The sequence below is a fragment of the Haematobia irritans genome, chromosome 3, assembly GCF_050003625.1.
Source record: "Haematobia irritans isolate KBUSLIRL chromosome 3, ASM5000362v1, whole genome shotgun sequence".
NCBI lineage: Eukaryota > Metazoa > Arthropoda > Insecta > Diptera > Muscidae > Haematobia > Haematobia irritans.
The window spans coordinates 30,658,016-30,683,275 of NC_134399.1; the positions used below are offsets into that span (position 1 = coordinate 30,658,016).

At 35.2% G+C, this 25,260-nt stretch overlaps 1 protein-coding gene across 1 annotated transcript; it reads left to right on the forward strand.

Annotated features, from left to right (window-relative positions):
* Positions 1-840: 840 nt before the first annotated feature.
* Positions 841-24,579, forward strand: LOC142228771 (alpha-tocopherol transfer protein-like). The gene is made up of 6 exons (XM_075299283.1): positions 841-1,198; positions 11,566-11,725; positions 11,790-11,871; positions 12,855-13,160; positions 24,038-24,174; positions 24,320-24,579. The coding sequence occupies exons 1-6, from the start codon at positions 1,108-1,110 to the stop codon at positions 24,360-24,362; spliced, it is 819 nt and encodes a 272-aa protein (XP_075155398.1). The 5' UTR covers positions 841-1,107; the 3' UTR covers positions 24,363-24,579.
* The last annotated feature ends 681 nt before the right edge of the window (positions 24,580-25,260 follow it).

Sequence of the window (25,260 nt, forward strand, 5' to 3'; positions counted from 1 at the left end):
ATAAAAATAAATTAAAAGTAGCTTTTGTTTAAAAACGGACTTTGTTGTCGGTGTAAATAAGAATTTTCTCCAAATTTTTGTAGATTATTTTTGGCTCGAATGGCAACAATGTCTACCATCCAACTTTATTTAATACTACTTAAGAGTACATTTTTGTTCATAAATACATGGTGACCGATTTCCGATTTTTCATTACTTTTTATTTTTAGACATGTCAAAAATTTATTGGGGATTTTGTGGCGAAATTTAAATTAAATTGAGAATTTTTGGGGACAATAGCGCACGAATTTGGGGACGAAAGCCAGATAAATACTGCCAACATTTGATTCATATAGTAACGCCAACAATGAATTAGACTCCATCGTACTAAATGTGTAAAATAATAATAAAATATTAATAAATTTATAATAATAAAGGAAATTAAAAAAATTTCATTTAACTATTTTTTTAGTTAGTTAAAAAATGCTACTTTTTTGTTTGATCTTGCTATATTTGCTTTTCAATAGCTGGCAACACTGCTCGCCATAGTAAAAAGTTAGGGTTTCGAATAGGTCCAATGTACTCGTATTGAAACCTGAACATCGATACTTCCTTTCAGTGGATTTAAATAAATCATCACAATCGCTAAAGCTTAAGACCTACGATGTCATTGATTTATCCTCCCCTTATGCTTGCAATTTATTTCTAAGTACACATAAATAAAGCCGAAGACCTTTAATCTCACCACACACAGTAAAGTTAGGCTCTCTTGCAACCATGTGGAGAATAATTTCAGCTTATTTTGTTGCTACTCATTGAATACGAGTGTAGGGAGTATGGCATGCGCGTTCTGGCAATAATCAGTAGGCATCATTACTCCTTTGTTTGAATACGAAATATAACAAGAGCGGAAAAAAGATACGATATAAATTCAAAATAATATGAAATAAACAAACACAAGAATGCCAACTGGTGAATTGAAAGCATCTAAATCGCAAGGAAATCCAAAATTAAAGCATTATTAATATTGGCCACCAAAAAATAGCATTTAGTTAATACTTAATTGTTTATTGCAAGAGGAAAGTGCGTGTAAAATTCCAAAAGAAACTATAACAAAATTTAACGAAAATGCAGGCAATTGGTGATGCGGAACAAGAAAATACCATCGATTACTTGCAAAAATGGTTTGAAGAGAACAACAAATTACCAAATAAAATTGGTAAGCATGAGTGAAATTATAGCTAAATAATTCAGTTGTGATGATATTTGATTTTTGGTTTTGATTTTGTAATTAACTGTCTCGAACTGAAACGATTTAAATTATATATATTTTTTTGCTACATTACTACTGTATCCAATGCCATGGACTTTGGCTTTGTTATTGTCGTCGTAGCTCACGTGTGTAGCATACATATAAACATTAACCACATGTGGGAAGAGCATATAACGGGAGACTGCAATTACCGCCAAAATATGTATCCTCGATGTTATCGTTATCGATGGTCATGCTAAACATATGGCATAGACATTGAACTTTGTATAATCTGTAATCGATAAATATTCATAGTAGGGGCCATATGTGCGTATATAATGTAGGCCAACATAAAATACATCCAAGAAAAATAAGTGAACCCTTCATGGTGGGAAATATTTAGGTTTAAGGTGAATATTAAGTTCGCATTATCGGGCTAAAATAGTAAATTTTTTACTTTTCTTTAATAATTAATTTTAAAGAAAATAAACATTTTCAATAGTTATTATGGATCATACCCCATCAAGTAATAAAATTTGCTTAAAAAAAATTAAGATTTTAGCAGCTAAACTCGAACTTAATACCCATCTTTATGGAAGAAATTTTATGCTATGAGTGTCAGAAGTGTGTAAACACACATAAAGATTTTTCTTTTCGTAAGATTATTGAAACAAAAAACATAAAACATATATAGGTTTTATTCAGCCAAATATAAGGTTTTATTCAACCTTATGAAAATAAAAGTAAAAAAAATAGTTTTATTTCTTAACATTGTCTTCTAAATTGTAAGTTAGTTTCTTTATTATAAGTGAATGCTTGAAGTCTGATATTTATGAAATAAAGCTGTGGTTGGCCTTATGATTTAAGTTCTTAAATTAATGTTTAGTTTAATAACTTAAGCTCCTTTATTATTTTGTTTAGTCTGATTTTTAGTCAATTTAATTAAAAACAAGTATATACGGCCGTAAGTTCGGCCAGGCCGAAGCTTATGTACCCTCCATCATGGATTGCGTAGAAACTTCTTCTAAACACTGCCATCCAGAATCGAATTACTTAAGTTGCGGTAACGCTTGCCGATGGCAAGGTATATTAAAACCTCCTAACACCATCTTCTAAATTGTATGTAAGTCCATACGTGGTATATATTAAATCAAAAAAGATCGATCCAATACGTATATAATTCAGTTTGACAAAGTAGACATAGAATTTTTACAAAATTTTCTACAGAAATAAAATTAAAAAAAAAATTTCTATAGAAATAAAATTCTCACAAAATTTTCTATAGAAATAAAAATTTTGACAAAATTTTCTATAGAAAGAAAATTTTGACAAAAATTTCTACAGAAATAAAATTTTAACAAAATTTTCTATAGAAATAAACTTTTGACAAAATTGTGTGATTGGACCAATTTTGGTATGGTTGTTAGCGACCATATACTAACACCACGTTCCTAATTTGAACCGGATCGGTTGAATTTTGCTCCTCCAAGAGGCTCCGGAGGTCAAATCTGGAGAACGTTTTATATGGGGGCTATATATAATTATGGACCGATATGGACCAATTCTGCCACGGTTGTTAAAGATCATATACTAACACCATGTTCCAAATTACAACCGGATTGGATGAATTTTGCTTCTCTTGGAGACTTCGCAAGCCAAATCTGGGGATCGGTTTATATGGGGGCTATATATAATTATGGACCGATGTGGACCAATTTTTGCATGATTGTTAGACACCATATACCAGTACCATGTACCAAATTTCAGCCGGATCGGACGAAATATGCTTCTCTTAGAGGCTCCACAAGCCAAATCTGGGGATCGGTTTATATGGGGGCTATATATAATTAAAGACCGATATGGACCAATTTTTGCATGGTTGTTAGAGACCATATACCAACATCATGTACCAAATTTCAGCCGGATCGGATGAAATTTTCTTCTCTTTGAGGCTCCGCAAGCCAAATCTGGGGATCGGTTTATATGGGGGCTATATATAATTATGGACCGATGTGGACCAACTTTTGCATGATTGTTAGAGACCATATACCAATGCCATGTACCAAATTTCAGCCGGATCGGATGAAATATGCTTCTCTTAGAGGCTCCACAAGCCAAATCTGGGGATCGGTTTATATGGGGGCTATATATAATTAAGGTCCGATGTGGACCAATTTTTGCATGATTGTTAGAGACCATATACCAATGCCATGTACCAAATTTCAGCCGGATCGGATGAAATATGCTTCTCTTAGAGGCTCCACAAGCCAAATCTGGGGATCGGTTTATATGGGGGCTATATATAATTAAGGACCGATGTGGACCAATTTTTGCATGGTCATTAGAGACCATATACCAACACCATATACCAAATTTCAGCCGGATCGGATGAAATATGCTTCTGTTAGAGGCTCCACAAGCCAAATCTGAGGGTCCCTTTATATGGGGGCTATACGTAAAAGTGGACCGATATGGCCCATTTTCAATACCATCCGACCTACATCGATAACAACTACTTGTGCCAAGTTTCAAGTCGATAGCTTGTTTTGTTCGGAAGTTAGCGTGATTTCAACAGACGGACGGACGGACGGACGGACATGCTTAGATCGACTCAGAATTTCACCACGACCTAGAATATATATACTTTATGGGGTCTTAGAGCAATATTTCGATGTGTTACAAACGGAATGACAAAGTTAATATACCCCCATCCTATGATGGAGGGTATAAAAAAATTTTTATTAAAACTATTCTTTCATAAATGCATATGTTAATAATGCTGCAAAAAGGCGTCGCCAAAAAATTAGTGAAAAAGTTCTTTTTGGGTGTGGGAGTGGTGCAAAATTGGCGGAGAAGCGATGTCTGTAATATGAACTGGCTATAGGACGGATGTCCACCATTTCAACAGCCGTTGCACTGAATTTGCATCACTTCTTAAGGTGTGATCCGAATTCAGTGTTTTGAATGTGAATTAAAAAATTTTGTGATATTTATACCCTGCTCCACACTGTGGAACAGGGTATTATAAGTTAGTGCATATGTTTGCAACACCCAGAAGGAGACGAGATAGACACATGGTGTCTTTGGCAAAAATGCTCAGGGTGGGTTCCTGAGTCGATATAGCGATGTCCGTCTGTCCGTCTGTCCGTGAACACATTTTTGTAATCAAAGTCTAGGTCGCAGTTTTAGTCCAATCGACTTCAAATTTGGTACAAGTATGTGTTTTGGCTCAGAATAGATCCCTATTGATTTTGGAAGAAATCGGTTCAGATTTAGATATAGCTCCCATATATATATTTCGCCCGATATGCACTTATATGGCCCCAGAAGCCAGAGTTTTACCCTTATTTGCTTAAAATTTTGCACAAGAAGAACAATTAGTACTATAGTCAAGTGTGCCAAATTTTATTGAAATCGGTTCAGATTTAGATATAGCTCCCATATATATCTTTCGCCCGATATGCACTAATATGGATTCAGCAGCCAGAGTTTTATACCGATTTGCTTGAAATTTTGTATTAGCATAACACTTAGTCATATAGTCAAGTGTGCAAAATTTGATTGAAATCGGTTCAGATTTAGATATAGCTCCCATATATATCTTTCGCCCGATATGGACTTATATGGCCCCAGAAGTCAGATTTTTGGCCGAATTTGGTTGAAATTTTGCACTAGGAGTACAATTAGTAGTATAGTCAAGTGTGCAAAATTTGATTGAAATCGGTTCAGATTTAGATATAGCTCCCATATATATCTTTCGCCCGATATGGACTAATATGGTCCTAAAAGCTAGAGTTTTGACCCAATTTGGTTGAAATTTTGCACAGGGAGTAGATTTAGCATTCTAGCTATGCGTGCCAAATTTGATTGAAATCGGTTCAGATTTATATATAGCTCCCATATATAGCTTTCGCCCGATTTACACTCATATGACCACAGAGGCCAATTTTTAACTCCGATTTAGTTGAAATTTTGCACAGGGAGTAGATTTAGCATTGTATCTATGTGTGCCAAATTTGGTTTAAATCGATTCAGATTTAGATATAGCTCCCATATATATCTTTCGCCCGATATGCACTAATATGGACCCAGCAGCCAGAGTTTTATACCGATTTGCTTGAAATTTTGTATTAGCATAACACTTAGTCGTATAGTCAAGTGTGCAAAATTTGACTGAAATCGGTTCAGATTTAGATATAGCTTCCATATATATTTTTCGCCCGATATGGACTTATATGGCCCCAGAAGCCCGAGTTTTGGCCGAATTTGGTTGAAATTTTGCACTAGGAGTGCAATTAGTAGTATAGTCAAGTGTGCAAAATTTGATTGAAATCGGTTCAGATTTAGATATAGCTTCCATATATATTTTTCGCCCGATATGGACTTATATGGCCCCAGAAGCCCGAGTTTTGGCCCAATTTGGTTGAAATTTTGCACAGGGAGTAGATTTAGCATTCTAGCTATGCGTGCCAAATTTGATTGAAATTGGTTCAGATTTATATATAGCTCCCATATATAGCTTTTGCCCGATTTACACTCATATGACCACAGAGGACAATTTTTTGCTCCGATTTAGTTGAAATTTTTCACATGGAGTAAAATTAGCATTGTAGCTATGCCTGCCAAATTTGGTTGAAATCGGTTAAGATTTAGATATAGCTCCCATATATATGTTTTTCTGATTTCGACAAAAATGGTCAAAATACCAACATTTTCCTTGTAAAATCGCCACTGCTTAATCGAAAAGTTGTAAAACTGACTCTAATTTTCCTAAACTTGTAATACATATATATCGAGCGATAAATCATAAATAAACTTTTGCGAAGTTTCTTTAAAATTGCTTCAGATTTAAATGTTTCCCATATTTCTTTACTAAAATTGTGTTCCACCCTAGTGCATTAGCCAACTTAAATTTTGAGTCTATAGATTTTGTAAAAGTCTATCAAATTCTGTCCAAATCAAGTGATATTTAAATGTATGTATTTGGGACAAACCTTTATATAGCACCCAACACATTTGACGGATGTGATATGGTATCGAAAATTTAGATCTACAAAGTGGTGCAGGGTATAATATAGTCGGTCCCGCCCGACTTTAGACTTTCCTTACTTGTTTTTGTGATAAAATTTGTAAAACAATTGTTGAAACATTATACTATTTTAGTTTCTTATTAGCATTTCCCAAAAATAATCACAAAAAGATATTATTTGATATGTAGTAATTTTTATAATAGTTATATTACTTGCCGGGTGCTAAATTCAAAGGTGAAAATTACTACATATTATTTGATATGTAGTAATTTTTATAATAGTTATATTACTTGCCGGGTGCTAAATTCAAAGGTGAATACCAGCAGCGTGAATAGAAGTTTTAGTTTTATTATTATCTGTTTTTTAGCCTATATTATTCTAAATATTTATTAATGACTAAAGTTCAAATATATATGCATACATATTTTCGAACAATCCCATGAGAGTCAAAGATGAACTTCTTTCACATGAATAACATGACCAATTCTATTCTGACTTCAATTATAAAGGAAACCTTCTTAGTCTAGATATTTTTAAGTTTTTATCGTATAATTCCTAAATTAAAACATTGTCGTAAACGAATGCTAACATTGCAGCACGATGACAAAATATGCAATAGAGAAATCGCCATAAGTGGTTTCGCCTGAATTAACCGTACCATTAAAATTTATATTACTGCTATTAACGTAAAATGTCATCATATAAAACAATTATATTCTATATGGTTTTCGAAAATAAAAAAATAAATATTTTTTTTTTCAATTAAGCAATTGATATTAAGTAATCACTACAACAAGCATGTTGAATATTAATGGAATTTCATTTCAGTAACAGAATACCTAAATGTGCTATCTCTTTTTTAATTAAAAGTTAATAACAAATACAAACAATCGAAGACGTACGTGAATTCTGAGATATAAGTTTTTTTGTGTCAAGACCCCACACCGACGAAAAAGACTATTTTTCATAAGTTTGGGTGTAAAAATTATATATTTAGAACTAAAATTTTTTAACACAATATTTTTAAGTGCAAGCATATAATGTTCATAAACTAGCATAACATATTTGGGACATATATGTTAATATGTTAGAACATATTATGTTTGGGACATAATATGCTTAGAAGCAAACATATATTAATTTGGAAATAGCCTATAAATATGTATGTGTTTAGAAAGAGAGAGCTAGAGAGTATGCTAAACGTAAAATAATAGAAGTAACCCATTGGCGCCTTAAAAATATATCCACACAAAGAAAATTTCATTAAAAATTTTTACTACCAGTGTATACTCTAAGGTGAAACATTATATGTTTGAACAATACAAACAATATTTTGTTCGGACCAATCCTAAAAATATATATGCTTGAAGCAAAATGTGTTTGGGGTATATGTTACAGAAGCGATTTTTTTTTGAGGGTGCATAGTACCATAAAGAGCGCCAAAAACGCAAATAATTTTATGGAAAGTTACCAATAAATATAAAACAAAATCGAACACAGAATTTATTGAGTCAAGTCCCCAAAGTGCCACCAAGATGGTCAAAAATTTTTGCATTTATTTATAATTTCTGAAAAAATATATTTAAGTTATTAAATTTATTGAAAATTAAAAATAAGTAGAACAGAAGAAAAATTGCGATACATAATTTTTTGTTACAGGTCCTCAAAATGTCACCTAAATGGTACATTTGAAAATTTTAAATTTTGAAAATTTAGTTTTTTTTAATAACAAGTTAACAGATAATATAAAACAAAGTCGGAGAGTGAAGTAAAATTCTGAATCATTAAAATCATGGGCGAAACACACAAAAATTTGAAAATTTAAATTTTTTTGAAAAAATAACGTAAATTTTTGAAAATTAATAAAATTTTATTCAAAGTAAACGATAAATATAAAAAATTGAAGACAAAAATGAAACTCTGACATATAATATTCTGTGTTAGGTCCCCAAAGTGAAACAAAAAATGTGAATAACGCACTTTTTGTCATTGTTACTTTTTTTTACAAATTTCTGAAAAAATATAGTTATTTTATCAATATTAGCAGCATTTTATTTTTCAATTAAAAGCTATTAAAAATAAAAAAATAAAGAGAAGACAGAAGTAAGTTTCTGAGAAAAGTTAACAACAAATATAAAAAAAAACACGTCGAAGACTGGAGTAAATTCTGAGGTAATATTTTCTGTGTCAAGTCCCGCCAAGATTGGCGAAACACAAAAATTTGAAAATTATTTTTTTTTAAATAACGTAAATTTTTAAAAATTTGCAGAATTTTATTCATAGTTAACGACAAATAAAAAAAAATTAAGACAAAAGTGAAATTTTGACATATAATATTCTATGTCAAGTCCCCAAAGTGACGCAAAATGATAAAAACGTTAAATTTTTTACAAATTTCTGAAAAAATATCTTTAATTCATCAATATTAGCAGCATTTTATTTTTCAATTAAAAGCTAATAAAAATAAAAACTAAATAGAAGATAGAAGTAAGATTCTGAGACATAATTTTTTGGTTTAAGTCCTCAAAGAAATTTTACAACAAATGTAAACCTAAATCAATTTTTTTTTTATCCCAAATTGCCACCAAGGAGGCCAAAAATGCAAAAAAATTGACAGTTAAGTTTTTAAAATTAGCAGACTTTTATGGAAATTGAACAACAAATATAAAACAAAATCGAACACAGAAGTGAAATTCTGACATATAATTTGTTTGTGTCAAGTCCCCAAAATGATAAAAAAATTACAAATTGCATATTTTTCCAAATTTCTAGAAAAAACGTCCATCTTAAGCAGCTGTTTTAATTGAAAACTAACAACAAATGTAAAACCAAAGCAAAAACAAAAGTTAAATTCTGAGATATTTTTTTCAAGTACCCAAAGTGTTCGCCGGTAACACTTTGGTTAAAAACGAAAAATTTTAAAATTTTTATATTTTTTTGAAATAAAACGTTAATTTACCAAAATTAACGTTTTATTTTATTAAAAGCTAACAAATTCAGAAACATAATTTTGTGTTACAAATCCTCAAAACGCAAAAAGACAAAACATATTTTTGAACAAATTTCGTTATTTTGTAATTAGGAGATTTTTTTTAATTGAAGGTTAACAAAGAATATAAAACCAAATCGATGACAGAAATCCAGTGCGGAGATATAATGTTTTGTTACAAGTTTGTTACAAATGCAACCAAACCCAGTTTCGACCAAACACCAACATGTTTTTCAGGGGTGGATTATGCCTCCTCAGGTGACATTTCGGAGTGTTTCAAAGCAGAGAACTGCAACCGGTGGCTTTTTTTCGTATTGCAATCTTACCCACAAAATGTCGGTGGCAGTGAGTAAGACACCAATTACCATGCGATCTTTTACATTGATACAAATGCGAGAATAAAAACACCAATAGTATATAACAATGTTCGTATGCAGTGTCTTGCAATCTTAAACCAATCGACATCGTAACAACGCTCGGTAAACAAAAAACGAGGTTGGCACTTAAGTGTGATTGCACTCAACAACAACAATTACTAGCAGTTGGCATCAGGGATGGAAAATACAATTTTTAAGAAAGGTATTTTTTTGAGCGAAAAGGTACTTTTTACTAAATTTCAACAAAAAAAAATCACTAGAAGATTATTGTCAAGAGCTCCTTTAGATTGAATTTTAAAGAAAATAAAATTTTAACAAAATTTTATATAGAAATAAAATTTTTACAACATTTTCTATAGAAATAAAAATTTGACAAAATTGTCTACATAAATAAAATTTTGATAAAATTTTCTATATAAATAAAATTTTGCACAAAATTTTTATAGAAATAAAATTTTTCAAAAATTTTATATAGAAATAAAATTTTGACAAAATGTTCTACCGAAATAAAAAATCGATAATATAGAATCGCATGCTTTTTTCAACTAAAACATTCTTGAAATTCAATAAAATCGTGTTCGACTCAAAAATGTCTACACAAAAAGTACTAAATCATTCGCGGGGGTACTACGGTACTGACCGGGGTGAAAAAGTATTGAAAAAGGTTCTATAGTACTGCATTTTCCATCCCTGGTTTGCATTAGCTCAAGAGAATTGAGAGAGTACCAAATAAGAGAATACCAAACTGCTGAGATATCGGTAACCAATTTGTGTGATTGCTTTACTACGGTGTTTTCGAGAGACCAACACTCATACTAACAAACACCGACAGTCGTCGGTTGCATTGGATATTGGTGGTTGAAATTTGTTTTACCACTTGGTGTTTTAAGATTGCAAATGTTGGTGTTTACTAAATACACCGGTCGGTTGCGGTAGATCGCAGCCGTTCTCTGAAACATACCCCCGAGGTGACCAACTTTCAACGCCTACAGGCCAGCTCGTGGACCCACTAGGGACCCACAAATTGGCATGAAAAAATTGTGTTGCTATCTTTATCCGTACAAAAGTTACAGAATTATTAAAAACAAAAAAACAATACCTCTAGATTTCCAATTTCAGGTAAATTGAATAAAAACTGCGGTTTCTATAAGCCCAAGAAGTAAAATCGGGAGATCGGTCTATATGGGGGCTATACCAAAACATGGACCGATACTCACCATTTTTGGCACACCTCTTTATGGTCATAAAATACCTCTAGATTTCAAATTTCAGGCAAATTGGATAAAAACTACGATTTCTATAAGCCCAAGACCCCAAATCGGGAGGTCGGTTTATATGGGGACTATATCAAAACCTGGACCGATATAATCCATCTTCGAACTTGACCTGCCTGCAGACAAAAGACGAGTTTGTGCAAAATTTCAGCACGATTGCTTCATTATTGAAGACTGTAGCGTGATTACAACAGACAGACAGACAGACAGACAGACGGACAGACGGACATCGTTATATCGTCTTAGAATTTCTCCCTGATCAAGAATATATATACTTTATATAGTCGGAAATCGATATTTCGATGTGTTACAAACGGAATGACAAACTTATTATACCCCCGTCACCATTCTATGGTGGTGGGTATAAAAAAGCGATTTGGAACCACAATGCGCCGTTCGGACTTGGCTATAAAAAGGAGGTCCCTTATCATTGAGCTTAACATAGAATCGGACAGCACTCAGTGATAAAAGCGAAGTTTAGCACTGTGGTATCACAATGGACTGAATAGTATAAGTGAGCCTGAAATATCGGGCTGCCACTATACCTAACCTACGATGGCCAAAAAAGCAAACAATTTTATATCTTATAAACATTTTGCAAAATCAGAATTTTTATTTTCCAAATATATGTTACAACATATCCACAATTTCTCGTTATGAACAGATCGGATACTCTTGACGAGATTCTACTACTGTATGAACAAAGATGCTGAAGAGACCAAGAAACTATTGGAAATCAATTACGCAATACGTAACGACTATCCACATATCTATATTGAACGTGATCCCACAGATGAAGACACTCGCAATACATTTGCTTACACGTAAGTATTCCTCAGCAAAAGATCTAGGATTAGCATATTGCTTAATTTTGCTTCATTCCCTTAGAGATATGGTACCATTACCCGGCTTAACTCCAGAGAATTATCGCATAACATTACTTCGCTTAATTAATCCTGATCCTAATCTGGTAAATACTAAATACTATAATGAAAGCTATAAAATAACTGTTAATGGATGTCGATAATGCAGTTGTATATGTCTTATGCGTCTTAGAGACTATAAGCTTTTACGGACGGTGTTTGTAAAGAATCTTACAGTGTGCCCAATCGATACGACAATTCGTTGATGACTAAATAATCGATAAATGTGTTATCGATCCCATAAACATGCAGCAGTATCGATTATGCCTTCGAACTTAACTTCCCAGCAAAAAAAGCATCGCCAGAAAAGTAATGAAAATGTTGTTTTTGGATCCGGAAGTGGTGCAAAATTGACGCAGAAGCGATGAATTTAACATGGGCTTGTCATAAGACGGAAGTCCTCCATTTCAACAGCCGTTGCACTGAATTTGCGTTACTTCTTTAGGTGTGATCCGAATTCAATGTTTTGGATATAAATAAAAAATTCTGTGATATTTTGTCAAATAAATATTTTTTATAATTATTTTATAATTTTTAATGGATTCTACGCTTGTCGGAAAAGTTTGACCTCAAATATCTTCAAAAATTCAAAATTTTTTTCAGATTGGATTTAGCACTTTTTTCGACAAAATTTAAATGATTTGTACCATTTTATGATTCTTACTCTGTTTTTAACCTATTTCAAACAAAAAAGTTAAAATTACCCATTAAAAGTATGAAAAAATCATGTTATAAAAAATTTTATTAAAAGAACTTCCTGAGTAGTTAAAATAAAGAACATCATTGGGAGTGCATCTTCTGGAAGTGCTTTTAAAGTTGTGCCGTTGGAAGAACGTCCAATTTTTTTTGCTGGGTTATAATGTGACCAATATATGGGATATGTTCGACACTGTCGTCCGGATAAACTTACAGTCTGCGACTTTAAAACAATTCCTTTAAGAGCAAATAATTTTAATATTTTATAAGAATATGGAATAATTATAGATAAAATCGGATCTAATGAAATATTTCTTCCTCATTTTATATATAGATGCATCATACCGAAGACACAAAAGCATTTCTGATGGTCAGCGATTGTCGTTTCTCAATGCCAGATGTGGAAGAGGAAAATGGTCCCTTATTATCCGAGGGTGAAGTACAAATTTTCGATATGCGCGGCTATACCATGAAACATGTAGCACGATTATCATTTCGAACTTTACGCACATATTTGAAATTTTTACAATTGGCATTTCCAGTGCGAATAAAGGCAATGCATATGATCAATTGTCCATCGTATTTGGATAAAATACTTAAAGTGGTGAAACCATTCATCAACAAGGAAGTATTTGAAATGGTAAGTAATACAAAGAAAGGCACTGATCTCCTTCGATTAGAATTTAACCAGAGTACCTATCAATCAGAGTATTACGAAAGCAAATCAAAAACGCAAAAAGGGCGTCTAAAAATGGATCCCCAAATTGTGATATCCAATGAATTTTACATGGGCTTGTCATAGGGCAGAAATACTCCGTTTTCGAATCAGTTATATTATGTCGTGGTAGTTCCTTTGAATGAAGAAATTAAAACAAATACTGGGTCCAGGTTTTGATGTAACAGGTTGGCTGATAAGTCCCGGGTCTGACACATAGATGGCGTCGCTAGTATTAAATATATATTATTTTTATGTAGTACCAACTTTCAATTAATTCGTGTCAAAATTTGACGTCTTTAAGTCAATTAGTTTGTGAGATAGAGCGTCTTTTGTGAAGCAACTTTTGTTATTGTGAAAAAAATTAAAAAAAAAGAATTTCGTGTTTTGATAAAATACTGTTTTCTGAAGGGAAAAAATACGGTGGAAGCAAAAACTTGGCTTGATAATGAGTTTCCGGACTCTGCCCCAGGGAAATCAACAATAATTGATTGGTATGCAAAATTCAAGCGTGGTGAAATGAGCACGGAGGACGGTGAACGCAGTGGGCGCCCGAAGGAGGTGGTTACCGACGAAAACACCAAAAAAATCCACAAAATGATTTTGAATGACCGTAAAATGAAGTTGATCGAGATAGCAGAGCCTTAAAGATATCAAAGGAACGTGTTGGTCATATCATTCATCAATATTTGGATATGCGGAAGCTCTGTGCAAAATGGGTGCCGCGCGAGTTCACATTTGACCAAAAACAACAACGTGTTGATGATTCTGAGCGGTGTTTGCAGTTGTTAACTCGTAATACACCGAGTTTTTCCTTCGATATGTGACAATGGATGAAACATGGCTCCATCACTACACTCCTGAGTCCAATCGACAGTCGGCTGAGTGGACAGTGGACCGGTGAACCGTCTCCGAAGCGTGGAAAGACTCAAAAGTCCGCTGGCAAAGTAATGGCCTCTGTTTTTTGGGATGCGCATGGAATACTTTTTATCGATTATCTTGAGAAGGGAAAAACCATCAATAGTGACTATTATATGGCGTTATTGGAGCGCTTGAAGGTCGAAATCGCGGCAAAACGGCCCCATATGAAGAAGAAAAAAGTGTTGTTCCACCAAGACAACGCACCGTGCCACAAGTCATTGAGAACGATGGCAAAAATTCATGAATTGGGCTTCGAATTGCTTCTCAGACCTCAAAAGGATGCTCGCAGGGAAAAACAAGTATATACGGCCGTAAGTTTGGCCAGACCGAAGCTTATGTACCCTCCATCATGGATTGCGTAGAAACTTCTTCTAAACACTGCCATCCACAATCGAATTACTTAAGTTGCGGTAACGCTTGCCGATGGCAAGGTATCTTAAAACCTCCTAACACCATCTTCTAAATTGTATGTAAGTCCATACGTGGTATATATTAAATCAAAAAAGATCGATCCAATACGTATATAATTCAGTTTGACAAAGTAGACATAAAATTTTGACAAAATTTTCTACAGAAATAAAATTTTAACAAAATTTTCTATAGAAATAAAATTTTCACAAAATTTTCGATAGAAAAAAAATTTTGACAAAAATTTCTACAGAAATAAAATATTAACAAAATTTTCTATAGAAATAAACTTTTGACAAAATATTCTATAGAAATAAAATTTTGGTAGATTATTTTTGGCTCGATTATGAACCGAATAAAATTTGAACAAAATTTTCTATAGAAATAAAATTTGGACAAAATTTTCTATAGAAATAAAATTTTGACAATGATGAAAATTTTATTTTGAACCGAATAAAATTTTAACAAAATTTTCTCTAGAAATAAAATTTTGACAAAATTTTCTATAGATATAAAATTTTGACAAAATTTTCTATATAAATAAAATTTTGGTAGATTATTTTTGGCTCTAGTGGCAACCATGATTATGAATCGATATGGACCAATTTTTGTGTGATTGGTATGGTTGTTAGCGACCATATACTAACACCACGTTCCTAATTTGAACCGGATCGGATGAATTTTGCTCCTCCAAGAGGCTCCGGAGGTCAAATCTGGAGAACGTTTTATACGGGGGCTATATATAATTATGGACCGATATGGACCAATTCTGGCACGGTTGTTATTGATCATATACTAACACCATGTTCAAAATTACAACCGGATTGGATGAAATTTGCTTCTCTTGGAGACTTCGCAAGCCAAATCTGGGGATCGGCTTATATGGGGGCTATATATAATTATGAACCGATGTGGACCAATTTTTGCATGGTTATTAGAGACCATATAACAATATCATGTACCAAATTTCAGGCGGATCGGATGAAATTTGCTTCTCTTTGAGGCTCCGCAACCCAAATCTGGGGATCGGTTTATATGGGCGCTATATATAATTATGGACCGATGTGGACCAATTTTTGCACGGTTGTTAGAGACCATATACCAATACCATGTACCAAATTTCAGCCGGATCGGATGCAATTTGCTTCTCTTTGAGGCTTCGCAAGCCAAATCTGGAGATCGGTTTATATGGGGTCTATATATAATTATGGACCGATGTGGACCAATTTTTGCATGGTTGTAGAGACCATATACAAACATCACGTACCACATTTCAGCCGGATCGGATGAAATTTGCTTCTCTTTGAGGCTCCGCAAACCAAATCTGGGGATCGGTTTATATGGGGGCTATATATAGTTATGGACCGATGTGGACCAATTTTTGCACGATTGTTAGAGACCATATACCAACACCATGTACCAAATTTCAGCCGGATCGGATGAAATATGCTTTTCTTAGAGGCTCCACAAGCTAAATCTGGGGATCGGTTTATATGGGGGCTATATATAATTATGGACCGATGTGGACCAATTGTTGCATGGTTATTAAAGACCATATTCCAACACCATGTACCAAATTTCAGGCGGATCGGATGTAATTTGCTTCTCTTTGAGGCTCCGCAACCCAAATCTGGGGATCGGTTTATATGGGGGCTATATATAATTATGGACCGATGGGGACCAATTTTTGCATGGTTGTTAGAGACCATATACCAACAGCATATACCAAATTTCAGCCTGATCGGATGAAATATGCTTCTGTTAGAGGCTCCACAAGCCAAATCTGAGGGTCCCTTTATATGGGGACTATACGTAAAAGTGGGTCGATATGGCCCATTTTCAATACCATCCTACCTACATCGATGGCAACTACTTGTGCCGAGTTTCAAGTCGATAGCTTGTTTCGTTCGGAAGTTAGCGTGATTTCAACAGACGGACGGACGGACATGCTTAGATCGACTCAGAATTTCACCACGACCCATAATATATGGGGTCTTAGAGCAATATTTCGATGTGTTACAAACGGAATGACAAAGTTAATATACCCCCATCCTATGATGGAGGGTATAAAATTTGGCTGCAATGAAGAGGTGATCGACGAAACTGAGGCCTATTTTGAAGCAAAACCGAAGGAGTACTACCAAAATGGTATCAAAAAATTGGAAGGTCGTTATAATCGTTGCATCGCTCTTGAAGGGAATTATGTTGAATAATAAAATCGAATTTTGACAAAAAAAAATGTGTTTTTCTTTGTTAGACCGGGGACTTATCAGCCAACCTGTTAACTCCCAATATCAACCGCCCTCCCTGATTTGGAATCTTGGACTTCTAGAAGCCGTAGTTTTTATCCAATATACCTGAAAATCGATGTCTGCAGGCATTTTAGGATCATAGAGAGGTTTACTGAATATGGTGTGCATCGGTCCATGTTTTGGTATAGCCCCCCAGCAAAAAAAGAGCTTCCAAAAAAGTACTTTGGATCCCCAATTTGTGATCCGGAAGTAGTGCAGACTTGGATCATCTCCAACGAATTTTACATAGGCTTGTCATAGGATGGAAGTACTCCATTTTTGAATCCTTTGCATTGCTTTAGAAGTTGTGCCTTGGCAGTTCAATTTTTGCCAACGCCACTTTTTATTTTTATCAGTATTTTTTGTTACACTTTTATTTTCTTATTATCTAATTTTTACAAATTGAAAAACTTCTTCGCTTCCACCGTGGGGTTAGGTTAAAGTGGCAGCCCGATTAAGATTCAGGCTCACTTAGACTATTCAGTCCATTGTGATACCACATTAACTAAAAGTACCTATTACATATGGGCACTTCTAGTTTTAACCGCTGAACCTTCTCGATTATTTTCTTCTGTTGAACCAACCAAATTGTTCCAAAAACATTAGCAGACTGCTTAGGTTAACGTTTTCCAGGTCCGCCAGTAATCTGAAGCTATATGCCCCTAAAATTTGCTTACGCCTTACACAAAATGCAGGACACTCACACAAGAGGTGTTTAATTGATTCCTTTTCCTCCGCATCATGACAGCTCATACAATAGTCTTTATACTTCGCACCAAAAGTTTTTGCAAATTCGCCTATCAGGCAACGACCCGTTATAGCAGATATCAGGAGTGATATCTGACATCTTGAGAACACTAGCATATCTAGTGTGCGGTTTGAGTTTAAATGGTGCCATATTTGCTTGGTGTAGTTACAACCCTTGCAATTATCCCATCGAACATTTGCCATCATGACAGCCTTCTCACGCAGTAAGAGCTTGCAGGTTGCCAGAGACATATCAAAAGATTCTAGTTCCCCTGGAATATGTAAGGTAGTTCCTAGCCTTGCTAGCTCATCTGCTTCGCAGTTCCCCCGTATGTTCCTATGGCCAGGCACCCATATTAGGTGAATATTGTGCTGCTCAGCCATCTCATTGAAAGATTTGCGGCAGTCGATGGCCGTTTTTGAGTTGAGGAACACAGAGTCCAAGGATTTTATTGCAGGTTGACTGTTTGAGTATATATTAATGCCAATATTGCTTGGAGCATTACTTCTCAGCCAATTCACCACTTCTCTTATTGCTAATATTTCAGCCTGAAAAATACTACAGTGATCAGGTAATCTTTTCGCTATTCGAAGTTTCAGATCTTTAGAATATACTCCGAAACCCACTTGTCCATCCAATTTGGAGCCATCAGTGTAGAAATCTATATATCTTTTATTCCCCGGGGTCTCGCCAAAGTGTAATCCATTACGTTAGGCACATCTGGCATTATTTTGAGGACCGAACTGTGACCGTAACTTTTTTCCGACCACAGCGATAGCTCGCGCAACCGCACAGCCGTTGTGTTTGGCCAAAATGTCTAAAGGCAATAGATGCGGTATGACATTAAGGGAATTTGTTCCTGTCTTGCTGAACAAATTCCGTGAATTCAAATTACCGTGGGGTTGAACCTGGTGGGTCTGTTGCGCATCGGTTGTTCAGTGGTAGAATGCCCGCCAGCCTGGGACTGTTGACACCATAATATAACGCCTTAGCAGTATCAGCCACAAACGCCATTGAACACGATGCATCAAAAAGTCTATTCAAATGTTTCTGATATTAACATATCCCAGCAAAAAAAGCGTCGCCAAAAAAGTAATGAAAATGTTCTTTTTGGATCCGGAAGTGGTGCAAAATTGGCACAGAAGCGATTAATTTAACATGGGCTTGTCATAGGACGGAAGTCCTCCATTTCAACAGCCGTTGCACTGAATTTGCATCACTTCTTTAGGTGTGATCCGAATTCAATGTTTTGGGTGTAAATTAACAAATTCTGTAATATTTTGTCAAATAAATAATTTTTATAATTTTTTATAATTTTTAATGGATTCTAACGCTTGTCGGAAACGTTTGACCTCAAATATTTTCAAAAATTCACAATTTTTTCAGATTTGGTTTAGCATTTTTTTCGACAAAATTTAAATGATTTGTACCATTTTATGAATTCTTAATCTGTTTTTAACCTAATTGAAACAAAACAAGTATAAACGGCCGTAAGTTCGGCCAGGCCGAATCTTATGTACCCTCCACCATGGATTGCGTAGAAACTTCTACGAAAGACTGTCATCCACAATCGAATTACTTGGGTTGTGCTATTTTAAATCGTTTTCTAAATTGTGAGTTAGTCCATACGTGGTATACATTAGACAAAAAAAAGTATGTGTAGGTAAGTCTACAAATAATTACGAATCGATATGGACTTTTGCACGGTACGTAGGGAGCCAGAATTGAAATATGGGGGTCGCTTATATGGGGACTATATACAATTATTGATATGGACCAATTTTTGTGTGATTGGGGATCGATTTATCTGAGGGCTATGTATAACTATAGACCGATATGGACCTAGTTAGGCATGGTTGTTAACGGCCATATACTAGCACAATGTACCAAATTTCAACTGACTCGGATGAAATTTGCTCCTCCAAGAGGCTCCAAAACCAAATCTCGGGATCGGTTTATATGGGGGCTATATATGATTATGGACTGATATGGACCACTTTTGGCATGGTTGTTAAATATCATATACTACCTCCACGTACCAAATTTCAACCAGATCGGATGAAATTTGCTTCTCCAAAAGGCACCGGAGGTCAAATATGGGGATCGGTTTATATGGGTGCTATATATAATTATGGACTGATATGAACCAATTCCAGCATGGTTGTTGGATAACATATACTAACATCACGTACCAAATTTCAACCGAATGGGAAGAATTTTGCTCTTCCAAGGGGCTCCGGAGGTCAAATCTGGGGATCGGTTTATATGGAGGCTATATATAATTATGGACCGATTTCGACCAATTTTTGCATGGGAGTTTGAGGCCATATATTAACACCACGTACCAAATTTCAACTGAATCAGATGAATTTTTGGTCTTCCAAGAGGCTCCGGAGTCAAATCTGGTGATCGGTTTATATGGGGGCTATATATAATTATGGACCGATGTGGACCACTTTTGCATGGTTGTTAGAGACCATATACTAACACCATGTACAAAATTTCAGCCGGATCGGATGAAATTTGCTTCTCTTAGAGGCCTCGCAAGCCAAATCGGGGGATCGGTTTATATGGGGCCTATATATAATTATGGACCGATGTGGACCAATTTCTGCATGGTTGTTAGAGACCATATAACAATATCATGTACCAAATTTCAGGCGGATCGGATGAAATTTGCTTCTCTTGGAGACTTCGCAAGCCAAATCTGGGGATCGGCTTATATGGGGGCTATATATAATTATGAACCGATGTGGACCACTTTTTGCACGGTTGTTAGAGACCATATACCAATACCATGTACCAAATTTCAGCCGGATCGGATGCAATTTTCTTCTCTTTGAGGCTCCGCAAGCCAAATCTGGGGATCGGTTTATATGGGGGCTATATATAATTATGGACCGATGTGGACCATTTTTTGCATGATTGTTAGAGACCATATACCAACACCATGTACCAAATTTCAGCCGGATCGGATGAAATATGCTTTTCTTAGAGGCTCCACAAGCCAAATCTGGGGATCGGTTTATATGGGGGCTATATATAATTATGGACCGATGTGGACCAATTGTTGCATGGTTATTAAAGACCATATTCCAACACCATGTACCAAATTTCAGGCAGATCGGATGTAATTTGCTTCTCTTTGAGGCTCCGCAACCCAAATCTGGGGATCGGTTTATATGGGGGCTATATATAATTATGGACCGATGGGGACCAATTTTTGCATGGTTGTTAGAGACCATATACCAACAGCATATACCAAATTTCAGCCTGATCGGATGAAATATGCTTCTGTTAGAGGCTCCACAAGCCAAATCTGAGGGTCCCTTTATATGGGGACTATACGTAAAAGTGGACCGATATGGCCCATTTTCAATACCATCCTACCTACATCGATAGCAACTACTTGTGCCGAGTTTCAAGTCGATAGCTTGTTTCGTTCGGAAGTTAGCATGATTTCAACAGACGGACGGACGGACGGACATGCTTAGATCGACTCAGAATTTCACAACGACCCATAATATATATACTTTATGGGGTCTTAGAGCAATATTTCGATGTGTTACAAACGGAATGACAAAGTTAATATACCCCCATCCTATGATGGAGGGTATAAAATTTGGCTGCAATGAAGAGGTGATCGACGAAACTGAGGCCTATTTTGAAGCAAAACCGAAGGAGTACTACCAAAATGGTATCAAAAAATTGGAAGGTCGTTATAATCGTTGCATCGCTCTTGAAGGGAATTATGTTGAATAATAAAATCGAATTTTGACAAAAAAAATGTGTGTGTTTTTGTTTGTTAGACCGGGGACTTATCAGCCAACCTGTTAACTCCCAATATCAACCGCCCTCCCTGATTTGGAATCTTGGACTTCTAGAAGCCGTAGTTTTTATCCAATATACCTGAAAATCGATGTCTGCAGACATTTTAGGATCATAGAGAGGTTTACTGAATATGGTGTGCATCGGTCCATGTTTTGGTATAGCCCCCCAGCAAAAAAAGAGCTTCCAAAAAAGTACTTTGGATCCCCAATTTGTGATCCGGAAGTAGTGCAGACTTGGATCATCTCCAACGAATTTTACATAGGCTTGTCATAGGATGGAAGTACTCCATTTTTGAATCCTTTGCATTGCTTTAGAAGTTGTGCCTTGGCAGTTCAATTTTTGCCAACGCCACTTTTTATTTTTATCAGTATTTTTTGTTACACTTTTATTTTCTTATTATCTAATTTTTACAAATTGAAAAACTTCTTCGCTTCCACCGTGGGGTTAGGTTAAAGTGGCAGCCCGATTAAAATTCAGGCTCACTTAGACTATTCAGTCCATTGTGATACCACATTAACTAAAAGTACCTATTACATATGGGCACTTCTAGTTTTAACCGCTGAACCTTCTCGATTATTTTCTTCTGTTGAACCAACCAAATTGTTCCAAAAACATTAGCAGACTGCTTAGGTTAACGTTTTCCAGGTCCGCCAGTAATCTGAAGCTATATGCCCCTAAAATTTGCTTACGCCTTACACAAAATGCAGGACACTCACACAAGAGGTGTTTAATTGATTCCTTTTCCTCCGCATCATGACAGCTCATACAATAGTCATTATACTTCGCACCAAAAGTTTTTGCGAATTCGCCTATCAGGCAACGACCCGTTATAGCAGATATCAGGAGTGATATCTGACATCTTGAGAACACTAGCATATCTAGTGTGCGGTTTAAGTTTAAATGGGGCCATATTTGCTTGGTGTAGTTACAACCCTTGCAATTATCCCATCGAACATTTGCCATCATGACAGCCTTCTCACGCAGTAAGAGCTTGCAGGTTGCCAGAGACATACCAAAAGATTCTAGTTCCCCTGGAATATGTAAGGTAGTTCCTAGCCTTGCTAGCTCATCTGCTTCGCAGTTCCCCGGTATGTTCCTATGGCCAGGCACCCATATTAGGTGAATATTGTGCTGCTCAGCCATCTCATTGAGAGATTTGCGGCAGTCGATGGCCGTTTTCGAGTTGAGGAACACAGAGTCCAAGGATTTTATTGCAGGTTGACTGTGTGAGTATATATTAATGCCAATATTGCTTGGAGCATTACTTCTCAGCCAATTCACCACTTCTCTTATTGCTAATATTTCAGCCTGAAAACACTACAGTGATTAGGTAATCTTTTCGCTATTCGAAGTTCCAGATCTTTAGAATATACTCCGAAACCCACTTGTCCATCCAATTGGAGCTATCAGTGTAGAAATCTATATATCTTTTATTCTCCGGGGTCCGTGTACACCACGCCTCACTATTGGGAATTACAGTCTCAAACTTTTTGTCGAAAAGTGGTCTCGCCAAAGTGTAATCCATTACGTTAGGCACATCTGGCATTATTTTGAGGACCGAACTGTGACCGTAACTTTTTTCCGACCACAGCGATAGCTCGCGCAACCGCACAGCCGTTGTGTTTGGCCAAAATGTCTAAAGGCAATAGATGCGGTATGACATTAAGGGAATTTGTTCCTGTCTTGCTGAACAAATTCCGTGAATTCAAATTACCGTGGGGTTGAACCTGGTGGGTCTGTTGCGCATCGATTGTTCAGTGGTAGAATGCTAGCCTGCCTGGGTCTGTTGGCACCATAACATAACACCTTAGTAGTCTCAGCCACAAACGCCATTGAACACGATGCATCAAAACGTCTATTCAAATGTTTGTGATATTAACATATGTTGATATGATATCACGACATGACATTCTAACTACTTTCTAAAAAAAATGTAGGTTATGCATCGTTTTTTTATTTTTTTTTTTTGGCATTAAAAATCAACAAAAAATTAAAAAGATCATAATATGCAAAACCTTCTCAAAAGAACTTTCATGGAAGTGAAAAAGTCAAACGACATAGGTTCAAGTCCCAGCGGGGATTTTTTATGTTTTTTTTTTATTATTTTGTTAATTTTTTTATTGATTTTCTATTTTTTTTTTGCTTAATTTAATTGTCCAAAACTTAGGGCGTTTTCGATTCGCAAAAAATGGCTTGCCTTGGTGTTACACTACTTTTTCCCTAATTGACATTTCGCCCAAATGATAGTGTAATTCTAATGTTATTGTTAATTTATAATATTGTGAGGTATAAAGGATCCAAAATCTATGGCTGTGTCCTTGATATGTTGCAATCAATTTCGAGAATGTTGCACCTTTTTTCCCAATCGAAATCGCCATTAAATTTTCTCTTAAAACGGCCTAATTCCGGGATGCGCTTTAAAAGAAAAGTTTCTGGAACAACTTCCATTTATTTTTGCTGGTCCATATAGAAAGTTATTGAAGGAACTGGTGCAATTGGATATAACTATCACTTGTTTGGTTCATTTAAATATTAATTATTGATTTCGCAATTAACTACTTTATTATGTTATGATGCTTCGTATTACTTTTCTCTATTTTCAGATTCATTTTCATACTACCGGTATTGAGACGCTATATGAGCATGTTCCCAAGGATATGTTACCGGAAGAATATGGTGGCAAAGCTGGTAAATTGAGTGATCTGAAGGAACAATTTACAAAACAACTTTCGGAGAAGAGGTAAGACATTTTTTATTTTTTTTTTTGTTAATTTGGTGGCCAAGAAAAACACATGGAAAGCTCAAAGGCCAGTGAGCAAAGTACACAACTTTAAATGAGTTTTAAAAAGAAAAATTATTTAGCAAAATTTTTACATTATTTACAGAGATTACCTTATGGATCCCGACCATTGGAAAGTACGAAACTAAATTTAAATACAAATTTTATTATACATATGAATTTGTTGTATATTAATGTTGTTATTGTATTTTTAATGTTATCGTGATTTATTGTGATTTATACTATTAACTTATATCTTTAAAGAAAAGAAAACTCTGTATATTGCTCACTTTTTCCAATATTCTTCAATAAAAGTGTTATATTTTTTCAACGAAATTTGCTGTAAGTGGCATAGTTGAAACTACAGCTGACTATATATTTTTTTTATCGGGTATCCTTTTCAAATCTCAGTAATTATACCTACCTCCATAGGAGGTGTAGGGGTATATTGACTTTGTCACTCCGTTTGTAACACATTTAAATATTGGTCTAAGACCATATAAAGTATTTATATTCTGGGTCGTGGTGAAATTCTGACTCTATCTAGCTATGTCCGTCTGTGGAAATCGCGCTAGCTTCCGAACGAAACATGCTATCGACTTGAAACTTGGCAAACTTGGTTTTTATTGATATATGCCGGATAGTATTGCAAATGTGACATATCTGTCCACTTTTACGCATAGCCCGCATATCAACGGACCCCCAGATTGGGCTTTCGTAACTTCTTAGCGAAACAAATTTTATCGGACCCGGTTGAAATTTTGTACATTGTGTTAGTATATGATCGCTAGCAATCATGCAAAAAGTGATCCATATCGGTCCATAATTATATATAGCCTCCATATAAATCGAGCCCCAGATTTTGCTTGCGCACCCTATTGAAGGAGCAAATTTCATCCGATCCGATTGAAATTTGGTACGTGGTTTTGGTATATGGCCTCTAACATTCAAGTAAAATTGGTCCATATCGCTCAATAGATATATATTGGACCCATATAAACCGATCCCCAGATTTTGCTTGCGGGGCCTCTGGAAGGAGTAAATTTC

Excerpts from the sequence above, each read along its gene's own strand:
- LOC142228771 (XM_075299283.1), top strand. The coding sequence starts at position 1,108 with ATGCAGGCAATTGGTGATGCGGAACAAGAAAATACCATCGATTACTTG. Across the intron at positions 11,726-11,789 it reads CGCAATACATTTGCTTACAC|AGATATGGTACCATTACCCG; the intron begins GTAAGTATTCCT and ends TCATTCCCTTAG. Across the intron at positions 13,161-24,037 it reads ACAAGGAAGTATTTGAAATG|ATTCATTTTCATACTACCGG; the intron begins GTAAGTAATACA and ends CTCTATTTTCAG.